This window comes from Cornus florida, unplaced genomic scaffold (genome assembly GCF_030987335.1).
Source record: "Cornus florida cultivar Cherokee Brave unplaced genomic scaffold, ASM3098733v1 CherokeeBrave_3.0.0_Hap2_Chr01, whole genome shotgun sequence".
In the NCBI taxonomy this organism is placed as follows: Eukaryota; Viridiplantae; Streptophyta; class Magnoliopsida; order Cornales; family Cornaceae; genus Cornus; species Cornus florida.
The window spans coordinates 99,401,061-99,414,398 of record NW_026775571.1 but is presented as its reverse complement, the minus strand read 5'-3'; the positions used below and the strand labels follow the sequence as shown (position 1 = coordinate 99,414,398).

Sequence of the window (13,338 nt, the reverse complement as noted above, 5' to 3'; positions counted from 1 at the left end):
TATGGCACCAATAAGTTATGTATAGAAAGTGTATATGTTGTTGTGTATGAGAGAGAGAGAGAGAGACGAAAATGAATTAGACAGATGAAGAAAAAAAAAATATATAAATTAAATATAAATATAAAGTGATAGAAATAGACTTCAATTCACATGCTTTACAATAAAAAGCAGGTTTATATGAGGACAAGCCTATATATATATATATATATATATATCTGAAATGATGGAATATATGAATGGGTGATTGATCGTAGAACCGGACACTTGTAAAAAATTTCTTATTTTTCTCTTTCTCTTTTTAAATTTCATTAATTTCTTTAAAAAAATAAAATTTTCATATTAAAAAAAATATATGAATGGGTGATTTTTCTTATTTTAGTTTTTAAAATTTTTCTTATTTTTCTCTTTCTCTTTTTAAATTTCATTAATTTCCTTACAAAAATAAAATTTTCTTACTTAAAATTTCATTAATTTCCTTAAAAAAAATATGAATGGGTTATTTTTCTTATTTTAGTTTTTAAAATTTTTCTAATTTTTCTCTGTCTTTTTTTAAATTTCCTTAAAAAAATAAATTTTTCTTACTTAAAATTTCATTAATTTCCTTAAAAAAAATATGGAACCGAACACATGTATGGCGTATAATAGCCCTCAAGAGCAAACTGTATGATGTTGATCACCTACTTTATTTATTCTTGTATATGGAAAAGGAAGGGTAAACATGTCATTTGAATAGTCAACCTAAAGTCAAATGAGGGTAAACATGTAATTTTAATCATTAAAAAAACAATTTATTAGGTCAAACCAAAGTCAAAGGGTAAAAATATCTTTTTACATGTAAAAAGTGGTCTGACACACCTGTCAACTAACTTTTGGGGTGTAAGTGAAAAACGGAGCAAATGTTTGTAATGTGAGTGATAGTTATTTTCGAAAGATGTTTTAGACTGATATTTGGCCAAACTATTGGGGGTGTCAGTGAAATTATCCCATAAAGATAATAAAAGGTGAAAGTAGGGTTGGACAATTGATTTAAAAGTTTTTTTTTCTTTTTCTTTGGCCAAATCTATGAGAGTGAATCTTAAATTAAAGATCTCTACGCAATTGTTAAGCAAGACAAAAAGAGATTTTTTTTTTTTTGAATGGTAAAGCGAACACACACACTTTCTGGCCCGCGTCAGGGCTCGAACCCCTTTCTTTTCTTTGTACCATTGGGCCAAAGGCCCTTTGGTGAGACAAAAAAGAGATTGACTTCTCTAAAATGAAACAAATAAGACCAAAAAAATAAACAAACTATATATAGAGAGAGAAAGATTGTTGTTGAGAGAGATTAGTGTAGAGAGAGAAATTTTCATTCCCTAATTCCTGTAACTTGTCTATTATTTATGTATGGATTCAATAGATACATATATATATATATATATATATATCTCATGTATAAAATATCTTCAAAAAAGGGGCACTCTGAAACTAGGGTTTATGGTTTTGTTAATATGTGTCTCGTATAAGTAGAAAAGAGAGAGATAGTGGTTTTGTTAATCCGTGGCTTGTAGAGTTGTCTTTGTAAAGAAGAGAGAGAGAGATAGAAGCTCCCTTCAGAGATAGAGGAGGGAGAAATAGTGTGTATTGGCGGGAGTGTGGTTAGTGGTGGGCAGGTGGGAGTTTAATTAGGGGAATAATAATCAGACATTTTGAAAAAATTGTGGATAAAAAATTAGGGATAAATATAACTTTTTATTTATTTTTAAAGGGGTAAAAATAAACTTAAGTAATAGTTATTTTTAAAAAATATTTGAAGTTATATTTGGTCAAATTTAAGGGAGTATTAGTAAAATTGATTTTTTTTGATTTTGTGTCTATGAAAATTTTGTACTCTTTAATTGATAAATTTATTATTATTAGTTAGCTGCCACTGTCGCACACTGCACAAGTATACAATTATTTATTGGTGATAATAAATTTATAATTATTAATTAGTTTATCTTATACACGTATACATAATTATTTATCAATGGCAATAAATTTATACTCATTAATTACTTGTCTTACGAATTATTTTAATTATAGAAATTTAAAAATCGTGTTAAAATTATAACGTGTGAAACTGCGAGCCCCGCATATATAATAGCAATTATAGCTCCCATCCAAGAACGGAACCGCCTAATCAATTGTTAGGGTTTTTGTTTTCAGTATTCCAAATTAAACCTCTGAAGATGAAGTTGGTTTTGGATGATGCTGAAGACCTTTCCACACCAGTAGAAACGAGCCGGAAACTTGGTGATGAAATTGATGATGGCGAGAAGGAAGAGCGGCCATTGGATGGATCTGACGATGATGATATATTTGTTCGAGAAGCGTTTTCCAGGGAGCCTACTGCTGACGAGTTAAATTGGTATAAAATGCAGAAGGGAAAACCTGCTGAGATCAGTACACAAACCTATTCTGATTCTGAAGACGAGGATTTGTTCCAAGAAGAGATGAGCAAATACTCAAAACAGGTTAAGGACAGCAAGGTACGTGTAGCTTCTATTCTGTAATGTTATGCCCTCAATACGTTTCATATGTATATTTGGCTAATCTTTTAGTGTATTCTTCTAATAGGGCTTTGATGTTGATGACTTTCCCTATTTAAGATCTAGATGTGTAATGGGATTAATTAAGCCAGTTCTCCAACTCTTCACCAACACCCCCCTACTAGAGACTGTCAACAAGCTCACAAAGTTAGCAATTACAGACTACAATAGTAAAAGTGTATGTATTGTTTTATTCTTTTTTTCGTTTCTCCTTTTTGATGAACATATTAGATGCCCATTTTCTTTCTCTAACCCCTTTTTTAATTGTAAATTCTCTTGCAGGGTGAATGTTACAGGGTTGTGAAGGTTGTGAAGGCAAATTTAAAGATGGTTGCTGGTTTCCTTTTTTATATTACTTTTGAGGCCAAGATTGCTGATGACGAGCAGCCTATAGAGTTTCAAGCTAAGGCTTTAGCGGGAGTTGAAGAGGACCAGGTTTATTCATGTTGTCCTAAACCTACTCCTTGATCAAGGTAAAGAGTGAAAGACAAAACTATATATGATAGTGGATGCCACATGTAACCTAAAAGTCCCATTACTTCTTCAGTACTACAAGTTCAGTCTCCTATATATACATAGTCACCTCATCTCCACATATATTTGTCATCTGTAATCATCAAATTTATTTGCTATATAAACAATGAATGTAAAAGAAGCTGCAGTTTTCTGTTCTCTAGTAAACTGTCGTCTTCATTTTTTATTTTGTGCCTGTGAAACTTTTGCACTCTTTAATTGATAAATTTATTGTTATTAGTTACCTGTCTTATGCACACTACACATGTGCACAATTATTTATTGGTGATGATATATTTATAGTTATTAGTTAGTTGTCTTATGATAACTGCACAGGCGCACAATTATTTATTGGCGGTGATAAAAATTTATAGTAACTAGTTAGTTGTCTTAAGCACACTGTACAAACGTACAATTATTTATTGGTGGTGATAGATTTATACTTATTAGTTAGCTGTCTTATGCACATTGTACATGCGCACAATTATTTGTTGGTGGTGATAAATTTATAGTTATTAGTTAGTTGTCTTATGCACAATACACAGGCGCACAATTATATTATATTAGCTATAGAATTTGATTTTTTTTTTTTTTGCGCGTGTGAAACTTAAGGGCCTCACATTTGAAAGTTCGCCTAGGGCCTCTCAAAATATTTGGAATCTCAGGGCCTATAACTTAAATAAGGGAACTATAATATTGCCTAAGGCTCGAGCAACCCTAATTCTAATTTGGAGTTTGTCAAACTGAATGAGTTGTTCGTTTGAAAACTGAACTTCTTCGCCAATGATATCACTAAGTTTAATTGAGGTGTCTTCTTCTGGTTTAGAAGGAGTGAAGTTGATCAAACAGATAGTGTCGATATCACTACCGGTATCACTATCGGTGTCACTGTTTGTAGAACTCGAGGTTTGACTGGAGATCTCGTATAGAATATCTTCGGAGTCAAAAAGCTCGTGACCATAGACAACATAGAGATTATCTGTTTGTAAATGCTTGATCATTTTAGAGGCACTCTTTCCTTTTTTAGGACAGTTTGTTGCAAAGTGACCGGATTCGTTGCAAATATTGTTCAAGCCTTGACGTGAACAAAATATATACGTCCTGTTTGAAAATAGTTTTTACTTCGTGTTTTCTGGAAATTCAGCAGGGTAATAACACCACCTTAGCAAAAACAATATAAAATAATAATAGTAATAATAATAAATGGTTTTTTTTATATTATTATTATTTTTATTACCTTCTTGGTAATTCCATTTCATGTTTTTGTTATGTTCGGGGAATAAAAATATAACAAATTTTGATTTTTTAAGCATTGGGGATCCATTTCATGTATGTTGATGGAATCAGCTGTAAAGGCAGTTGGGTAAAGGTGGTTGGGCAAACAAGTAGAGGCGGCCTGCGATCAAAGGAGGATAAAGGGAATGACCTAAACCATGTTAGGGTTTTTTTTATAAAAAAAAATTGGCCGAACATCCAAATGGAGGCAGGGTTTTCTTTTTCTGTTTTGCAATGTAACCTGTCAATATGGCTTCGGACGGTGCTGATGATGCCTTTTCTGCAAAAAAGAAACAGAAACTTGGTGATGATGAGAAGAAGCAGGAATTGGATGAAACTGATGATGGCGAGAAGAAGCAGGAGTTGGATGAAGTCGTTAACGATGATTTTGATTACGATGAATTGCAAAAAAGGTTTTTCGGGGAGCCAGATTTAAGTTGGATGAACAATAGGCAGATATCTACACATCCCCAGAAAGTGGAATATAAGGAATATGAGGAAGAGGAATATGTAAATTCCGATGATGATGAGCAGATCCAAAAATTGTTGTTTGAACACTCAAAACAGGTTAAGGAAAGCAGGGTACGTGTTCATTCTCTATTCTATAATGCCCTAAAATGTGTTTATTTGGCTAATATAGTTTTGTTTCATTATAGGAATAATGCCCTAAAATGTATTTTTTTGGCTAATATAGCTTTGTTTCTTATAGGGCTTTGATGTTGATGAATTTCCTGATATAAGATCTGCAAATATAGTTGGTATAATTTTGCCACTTCTCGAACTCTCCACATACCCCAAGACACTTGAACTTCTCAACACTCTCTCAGATTTAGCAATTACAAGCTACAATCAGGAAAATGTATGTTTGTATGTATATAGATATATTAGATGTCTATTTTATTTTTCTGACTCTTTATTTTTAATTATATAAAATCTCTTGTAGGATACAAATTACAAGTTTTTGAACGTTCAGAAGGCAAATTCACAGGTTGCTGTTGGTGTCATTTGTTATATTACTTTTGAGGCCAAGAATGATGATGATGACCAGCCTAAAATCTTTCAAGCTAAGGTTTTGGCGGGAATTAACAACGAGCACCGAGTTTATTCATGTTGGCCTAAATCTACTCCTTGATCAAGGTAAATTTCTTCATTAATTATATTTTACAAGCTAATATTAGTAATAATACATAGGGCTTCATTAAATCCATCTACTGTTAAGAGCACAAAGTAGCTGACACATAGGATGATTATTATTATGATTATATAGATTCTACCAACCATCATGTCCTAGGTTCATATTGGCGATGTTAGTGGTGGTTGTCTTGCGGTTTCATTTATGGTTGTTGACACTGAAATTGGTTGAGATAAGAGTCGTGGGAACTGATGAAGAGGTCTTTTGAGCGGTGATGGTTTGTCTGCTGGAGATGTTAAACTGACAAGGCGTTTCATGTTCTTCATAAAATAGTAGAGCATGTAAGAGAGAACATGGTTGTGGAAGTAATATGTTAAAATGTTTGGACTCAGTTTTCAAAATTGAGATGAATGGGGAAAATGGTTATGAGAAGATTTGTGTTGGCAGCAATTCGACTGTGTTGATTGATGATGGTTCTACATTTGTTAGTTCATGAAACTTAGAAGTGCAAATTTGAGTCGAGAGAAAAATTGGTACATTCAAAGACGATGGGGATTCTTTTGCTGAAATTTTGGAATGCTGGTCATAGATGTACAAAATTGCTTCTTTGTCTAGCACGAGGAAAGAGAAATAAAAAACACGGGAATAATGATATTGGAGAAGAAAATAGGGGAATGAAGAAGTAGTGGGTAAGGATAATGAAAGAGGAGTGAGAGGATGGAGAAGGTTTGGGTGATGAAGAACATAGTTATTTTGTTGGTGAATTTTTTGTGGGTTAAAATGAAGTCTTTCTTGGTGGTATAGGGATATCTTCGTTTGCATTGGAACGTGTAAGTTAAGTATAAGAATGGGGTCGTTCCCTCTCTATAGAAGCATACTCGGTATGTCCATCAAAGTAGTCAACAATGTTTGATGTTTTGTTTTCCTTTATACTTTTTTTCTTACCTAAGGTTGGATTGGAAAATATGCAGGAATATCTTGATCGAGTTGTGGGCATTTTAGACTATTTATATTTGTGAAGCATTTGCTGTGTCATTTATGTTACACTAAACTTTAGTAGCCCTTGTTTAAATGGGGATGATGATGTCAAGTGACTGGGTTCTTGGATTTCAATGGAATCCCAATCCTCGTGCATTATACTAATACTACAAGCAAATTTTTTTGTCAACGTGATTGTCGAGTTAAAGAAAAACAATATCAAATAGTTTTATTGTTTGTTAATATTGACATTTGTATTGGTTGAGTGGTATTCTAACAATGTTATCATTTGGCCATTAGCTTAGCTGGTATAACTTGTCATCCCTTAAAGTGGAGGTAAGGGGTTCATGCCCCACAATGGGCATTTGTGGGGGTGTGTAAGTATTTACGTAACCCAAAAAACAAAAAAAAAAAAATGGCACTCCAACAATGTCTAGAATGAAGATGGAAAGAGCTACAAAAAAGAACAATATGAAAGTAGGAAAAATCAATGGTCTTAATTTGATTGTGTTAAAAGGATGACCTCTGAACAATTATGGAATGAGATGCAAAAAAAGGTTTGTGGACTCAAATCCATTATCCCAACAACTATAGAAGAGATCAAAGGAAGTGATATTTACATTTATTCATATATTCTTTATTTTTTTAGGGACTTTGTGTTGGTTAGAAGTGACCTTTGGTGGCCTTGGTAGACTTACGATCCTTCAGATGCATATGCATTGGAGCACGCATCAGAGTATAATCTAAGTGATCATGTCCTATCCAATGTGATTTTGTTTTTTAATTGGAGCATTGTTTCAATGTTTTACTTTACGCATCAGAGTATTATCTAAGGGGGGGTCATGTTCTATCCAATGTGATTTTGTTTTTAAATTGGTGCTTCTGTTTCAGTGTTTTACTTTCATATGAGTATAACATAACCTTTGTGCTATTTTCGTGAATCTTTAGATACATAATTGATTAGTTTGGAGAATGCAGAAAAATATGCTACGTGACTAGTTTGGAGCATGTCTTAGTTTAATTGCAAACTGATCCTTTACTTTTTTTTTTTTTAATAGGTTTTCATCTGTGAGATTATCATCCGAAAAGCAATAATTATTCCAGCCTTAAAATTGACATATGAAGGATGTTTGGCGGTGTTGACAGGAGCAACAGTAATGGTGCTTGTGCAAAAAATGGTATCTCCAGTTAAACTAATTGTTGAATGAAGTGCGACTAATTCCACTTCTATAAAATTTCATTGACAACCTTATTATTAGTTTTTTTGTTGAAATCTAAATAGTAGTGTATCTTATCCAAGAAATGTGGGAACGTCTTTTTTCTCCCCCATGGAGTTGGAAAGTTGGCTCTTTTCCTATTATACATACATATATGTCTACATAAATACAATTTATACATGCATATATGTGTTGCCATGTCCTTGTCCTCGAGGAATATTCATTACCACCATCTTTTTCATCCATGTTTCCACGGTTTGCCCAAGTGAAATATAGCTTTAAGGACATTCTTTAATCTCATCCCTAGATTTTATATTGGAGTCTTTAAAGGCGACGGTTGAAACTGTTAGATTGATTTGGAACTATAAGTAGTTTTGAGGTAGCAATTTTGGAGCTTCCTCTATCATGCCTCGGTCTTCAAGAGGCATGATAGAGGCTTTGAGAGATTATATAGTTGGTTTCTAAGGCCCTCACTTTTGGAGGGTGACGCCTGTGTTTGGTGGTGTTATAGAGGGTACGGAATAAGAGATCTCTTTTATGGCGATGAGACTCCTATTGATGAACTGAAATTCTCTATTGTCATTCTTTGTGTTTTTTCTTGTTCTTCTTCTTTGGGTTGGATTATTGGGAGAAATTGTAAATCAGTGGGAGAGTAGATTTTTAAGAGTTTAGGGGCTCTATTTGGTCTTTGTATGGCTTTTGTGGGATGCGTTATCTATTCAAGTGCCTATACTGTGTCTTTTTAAGTCGCTTTTAAGTGTAGTTCTTAACCAATTCTTCCACGAGGTGTTTTACCATCATGCTTGGTAATTACTTCTTATTTGAAACATAAAGGACATGTTTAGCGACAACTTTTGTTTTTATCCAAAACAGAAGCAGCATGTCTGTTTGGAGTGTGTTAAATTATTCCGAAGTATGTTTGATAATGTTATATTTGTTGTATTATTTTGGAAGTAAAAATATGAAAACAAATTTATTAAAAAAGTTACAAGTTTGAAGAAATAATGACCCCTTAAAAAGGGAATTTAAGAGTTTCGCAGCAAACTTTACCATCAGTGATGTAATACCGTACATAACTTTCACACATAATTATTATTACTTTTGTTGGTAAACCATGTATGAAGGAAAATGTAAATAGATATTACTATAATTTGGACATGCTTAATCTTACGAGGATATTGGAAAAAGGGTAATTAAAAAAAAAAAAAAAAATACCTATGATAATTGGAACAATGTTCGATGCTTGTTTCTCATTCATTTTCAACCCCTTCTTATTTTGCTCTTTTAATTTTAAATGTTTGATGCCTAGAATATTGATTGTTGTGTATATTATAAAATCTAACCACAAACTCAATATCAACACAATATATCACATCCATCTTACTCCCATAGAGAACGCATTTCACTGTTATTTACCAAAAATTCTTATTGAGATTCACTTTTATTTTAGCTCAAAGTTTGGTCGAATACAATATTTTCAAAACTAGTTTCCTACATGAATAACGATAGAAAATCCGAAGAGTAATTCCCGAAATTTCATTGAATCTGACGTGGCTAAAGACAAATAGGATTCATTCTATGTCTTTTAAGACAGGTAGGATTCAACTTCCTTTCTCAACTCACGTGATTTGGGTGGGTTTCGTCTTCAACCGCACAAACTGGATCAAACTCCAAATTTTATGGGTTTTGTATTCAACCGCACAAACTGGATCAAACTCCAAGTTTTAATTATAGTACACAATGACAACGATTTACAGTTTGGAAACTCATGCAATGAAATCGATAAATGCAAACAAACAAAAAACAAAACAAAAAACCAAAAAACCGATAGGAAAAAAGAAAGAAAAAGGGTGTGCCCACTACCCAGTCCCAAAAGCTCTGTTCATCATATGATGAGTTTCAATATTTAATTTAATTTAATTTATTTTATTTAAAAAAAAGTAGTATAATATGTGAGCAGATTCCGACTGTGGTCAGTGTGGATTGCGGCCAAATCAGAACTCATGGAAATGAAATCGATAGATCCAAACAAACAAATAAATATATGTGTAATAATGAAATGCTGTTAAGAAGAAATCTAGCCAACACAAGCCCCCTCTGTACAATATTGAAGACGGTCTCCCCGGTGATATCCAGTTCCAAATAGATATTGATACACTCATATCTATATCTTTGTGTATATATATATACATATATGCTTCCATTGTATATTCTCTTTGTTAAATTTATACTTTTGTTTTCTGATTAGTTATAAAGCACGAATACGGACGCGGATACGAACATGGGACACGGATACGACACGAATATGGCGACACGACAAATTTCAAAAAAATAGGATACGGACACGGCAATGATACGCCTATAAAGTAATATATATATATATATATATATATATATATATATATATATATATAGTTTTATAGGCGTAATAATTATATAATTATATATTCAAAATATAATTACTATAACCTGCACATTCATTTTCTAATAACAAACAAGTATATATAAATACAAAATTGCAAATGAAACAACAATAAATAACATGACCAATTTCAATAATTTTATCTCTGTTATAAGAAAAACTTAGACAAGACAAAACAGAAAATAAATGAAAAATAAAGTTGATCCAAATTCCAAAAGAAGATATACAGAAGAGATATAGCTATAATGGGCTAAATATGTACATGAATAAACATATATACTTTCAGTCTTTCACAATGTCTTATTCATGTAACTTTAAAAAAAAAAAAAAAAAAAAGGTCATGTTCATTTACAGAGATAATTGAAGAAGAGGAGAAACTGAGAGAGGAAGTGAGAGAAAATAAAATTACTGTGTAGTACTCTCTTGTCTGTAGTTGTTTTTTTTATTTTTTCAAAATTTTACTTTTAAAATTAATAAATTACATTAGGTACCCCATTTATCTTAAAAAAAAATTACAAAATATACCCCGCTGTGTCCCCCGTGTCCGAGCCTTGTCCATCCCGTGTCCTCCGCGTGTCTGAGCCGTGTCCATCCCGTGTCCTCCGCGTGTCTGAGCCGTGTCCAATAAAAAATAATTTCTGGACATTTCACAGAAGTGTCGGACATGTGTCCGAAAAGTGTTCGATATTGGAACGGGACCCCTGAGAGGAGTATCTGTGCTTTATAATTGATCAAGGAAACAATTTTAGAAGATAATGGCACCTTCATTATATTAGGATTTTCCCCAATTTTCCTTTTATTTTCTGCACTTCATTTTTTCTTTTTGTTTTGAAATCATTGATGGGAAGGAGTTTGGATTTAGATTGTAGATCAAAAATGGTGGACTGTTATTCTGTAAATAGAATCCATGTTCTGAGGTTGAGGACAACTATGATGGGTGTAGGATCCACTCAAGACACGTAAGGCGAGAGATCACTTTGAATTTTCACACTTTAGAAATATTTAATGAACTTGACGTGGTTTAACCATGTGAAATTCAGTGACAATTCGGAGATAACCATTAGGTTTCCTTCTCACTAAATTTTAATTTTAATTTAATTTATTTTAATTTTTATTTTTTATCTATCTTCAATTTTGCAAAATCAAAAGGTGAGAGACAAAACCAGAATCAATTAAGATAAGATTGAATAAAGAAAAAAAATTGAGAATTAGAGGAAGTGAGGAGATAGAAACGAAGAGGTAGAGCATCTTACGCGTTTATACTTCTAGAAAATAATTTGACGGTTGAGCCACGTCGAACTTAACCTCTCATTCGGTTGTTTAGTTTGGTTCTCATAACATTTTCTATTTTATTTTGTTTAATTTTTTTTTTCCTGCAAAGGTACTTATTTGCAAAATTTTAAAAAAAAAAAATAAATTAAGGAGCTTAATTGAACGTTAGGCCATTTTTTAAATAAATAATAATAATAATAATAATAATAATAATAATATAACAAGTTACAACTTTATAAAAAGAGAAATCAAATTGCCTTTATAAAAAAACAATAATAATGATAAAAAAGACAATTTTCTTTTCTTTTTTTCAAAAAAAAACTTTTACCTAACGTTTTAACAATTTAAGAGGAAACGCCCATAACGTATATTCTTTGTAACACTTTGCCTCCCTCTTTAGAAAGCGTACTTAAAACCCTTAATGTTTTAACATTGTTGAGGAAAGTCCCTTCAAATTATTTTTTACAAAAAGTTTGAAATAAAATAATCCTATAATGCCAGTTTCGCTTTTTTACTCTTCTAAAAATGTCCATAGGGTTTTGTTTAGATATTTTTTTTTTGTTGGGTTGGCCCGCTTCAATTTGGGTCAAACCCAAATCAAAGCGAGCTCACCTGTATGCACCACACCAGATCCCAACCTTTGCTGGGATTTGTTTTGCACGAACAGAGAGAGCTTACTGTCACGGGCTTAGAGTTTCAGCACCATTCTAGTTACTCTCGTGCGGCATCAAGACGTTGCTTCTACTCTTGCAAGTACTTGGTCAGCCTAACTCCCGTGCACACCTTAGCCAACACACTCCCCTCGTGCACTTACTAGTGTTGTAGTGGCCCTCGCCCTCTCCTCACTTGGCTTACACACTCACGTACACTAAGGCACTTAAGTTGGCAAGGAAAGAACACTTCTATTACTTCAAAGAATGTTTTGTACAAGGTTAGAACTCAAACTCTCTACAATGCTCTCAAGGTTCACTCCAGGACTTGTTGGCTACAAAATGAAGTCCTACTCCTATTTATAGGCATCCCCATCCCTAATGGATGGATAGGATGCATTCCAACCAACGGTGGAGATCGATTCTCTAGAACCTACTCCCACCTTCTTCACATTTCCATACTTATCTACTAGTATTTACAACATTCTAGAACTCTCCATACTAATTCACACAATTCTAGAGAATTCTAGAATATACTACACATATCTAGAATCTTCGACACAACTTGTAACGTTTCCAATTTTCGGCATTTTTCATTTTTCTGGAGTTTTTGTCGCCGCAAGGGCATTTTCGTCTTTTCACGTCTTGCGTGCGGGGATTGTAGTAAAGCCCAATTGCATTTGTGCATTTTAATTTATGTGGGTTAAGTGATATTTGTATATGGTGCACTTATGTGTATGAGGTGTAAAATGAAAGAATAAAGAAAAAGGGAAAAGAAAATAAAATTGTGGAGCCCACCACTCACACCTCTAAGTGGTCTAGAGACCACAATTCTCACCCATTTTTCTCTCTCCCCGTGGCTTTTTTCTCTCTCTCTCATTTCCTTTTCCTTTTTCTTTCAAATTGAGAAGCAAGCTTTGGATCTTGATTACTCACTCAATTCTTGGAAGTTTTAAGTGCCGTTTGAGGCAAATCGAAGCCCACGGCAAGGCCTACGTATCCATACCAACAATTTTAGATTTGGAGCTTCCTAGCATTTTCGAAATTCTTGGTCCATTTTAAGGGATTTGCTCAAAATCAAGGTAGGGACTCTTAATCCATGAGTTCTTGTGCTTTTGTGAGTTAATCTCTCTTAAATGATTGTTTGGTATGCTCAATTTGTATAGTTTCTAGCCAATTGATTAGTTGTGATGTATACTTATCAATTTTGTGCAATTATGTGTGATAAATGGTCTATGTGAAGAGCATGCCTATATGTTGATTCTTTATATGCCTATCATGCTAGATGCTATTGTATGAAAGTATGTTGTAG

General features: G+C 33.0%; 2 protein-coding genes across 2 annotated transcripts; both read left to right on the top strand.

The window, feature by feature from the left end:
* The first annotated feature begins 2,138 nt into the window (after nt 1–2,138).
* LOC132308803 (uncharacterized) lies at nt 2,139–3,320 on the top strand. Its single transcript, XM_059807037.1, has 3 exons — nt 2,139–2,507; nt 2,596–2,745; nt 2,850–3,320. The coding sequence occupies exons 1-3, from the start codon at nt 2,208–2,210 to the stop codon at nt 3,033–3,035; spliced, it is 636 nt and encodes a 211-aa protein (XP_059663020.1). The 5' UTR covers nt 2,139–2,207; the 3' UTR covers nt 3,036–3,320.
* Nucleotides 3,321–3,415: 95 nt separating this feature from the next.
* Nucleotides 3,416–7,789, top strand: LOC132308797 (uncharacterized). The gene is made up of 4 exons (XM_059807023.1): nt 3,416–4,937; nt 5,065–5,214; nt 5,299–5,492; nt 7,524–7,789. Exons 1-3 carry the CDS (start codon nt 4,605–4,607, stop codon nt 5,485–5,487), a joined length of 672 nt encoding a protein of 223 aa, XP_059663006.1. The 5' UTR covers nt 3,416–4,604; the 3' UTR covers nt 5,488–5,492; nt 7,524–7,789.
* Nucleotides 7,790–13,338: the final 5,549 nt, after the last annotated feature.

Bases quoted from the DNA above. Each gene is read 5' to 3' on its own strand.
- LOC132308797 (XM_059807023.1), top strand. From the start codon at position 4,605: ATGGCTTCGGACGGTGCTGATGATGCCTTTTCTGCAAAAAAGAAACAG. The intron at 4,938-5,064 runs GTACGTGTTCAT...TGTTTCTTATAG, and splicing joins AACAGGTTAAGGAAAGCAGG to GGCTTTGATGTTGATGAATT. The intron at 5,215-5,298 runs GTATGTTTGTAT...AATCTCTTGTAG, and splicing joins CAAGCTACAATCAGGAAAAT to GATACAAATTACAAGTTTTT.
- LOC132308803 (XM_059807037.1), top strand. From the start codon at position 2,208: ATGAAGTTGGTTTTGGATGATGCTGAAGACCTTTCCACACCAGTAGAA. The intron at 2,508-2,595 runs GTACGTGTAGCT...TTCTTCTAATAG, and splicing joins AACAGGTTAAGGACAGCAAG to GGCTTTGATGTTGATGACTT. The intron at 2,746-2,849 runs GTATGTATTGTT...ATTCTCTTGCAG, and splicing joins CAGACTACAATAGTAAAAGT to GGTGAATGTTACAGGGTTGT.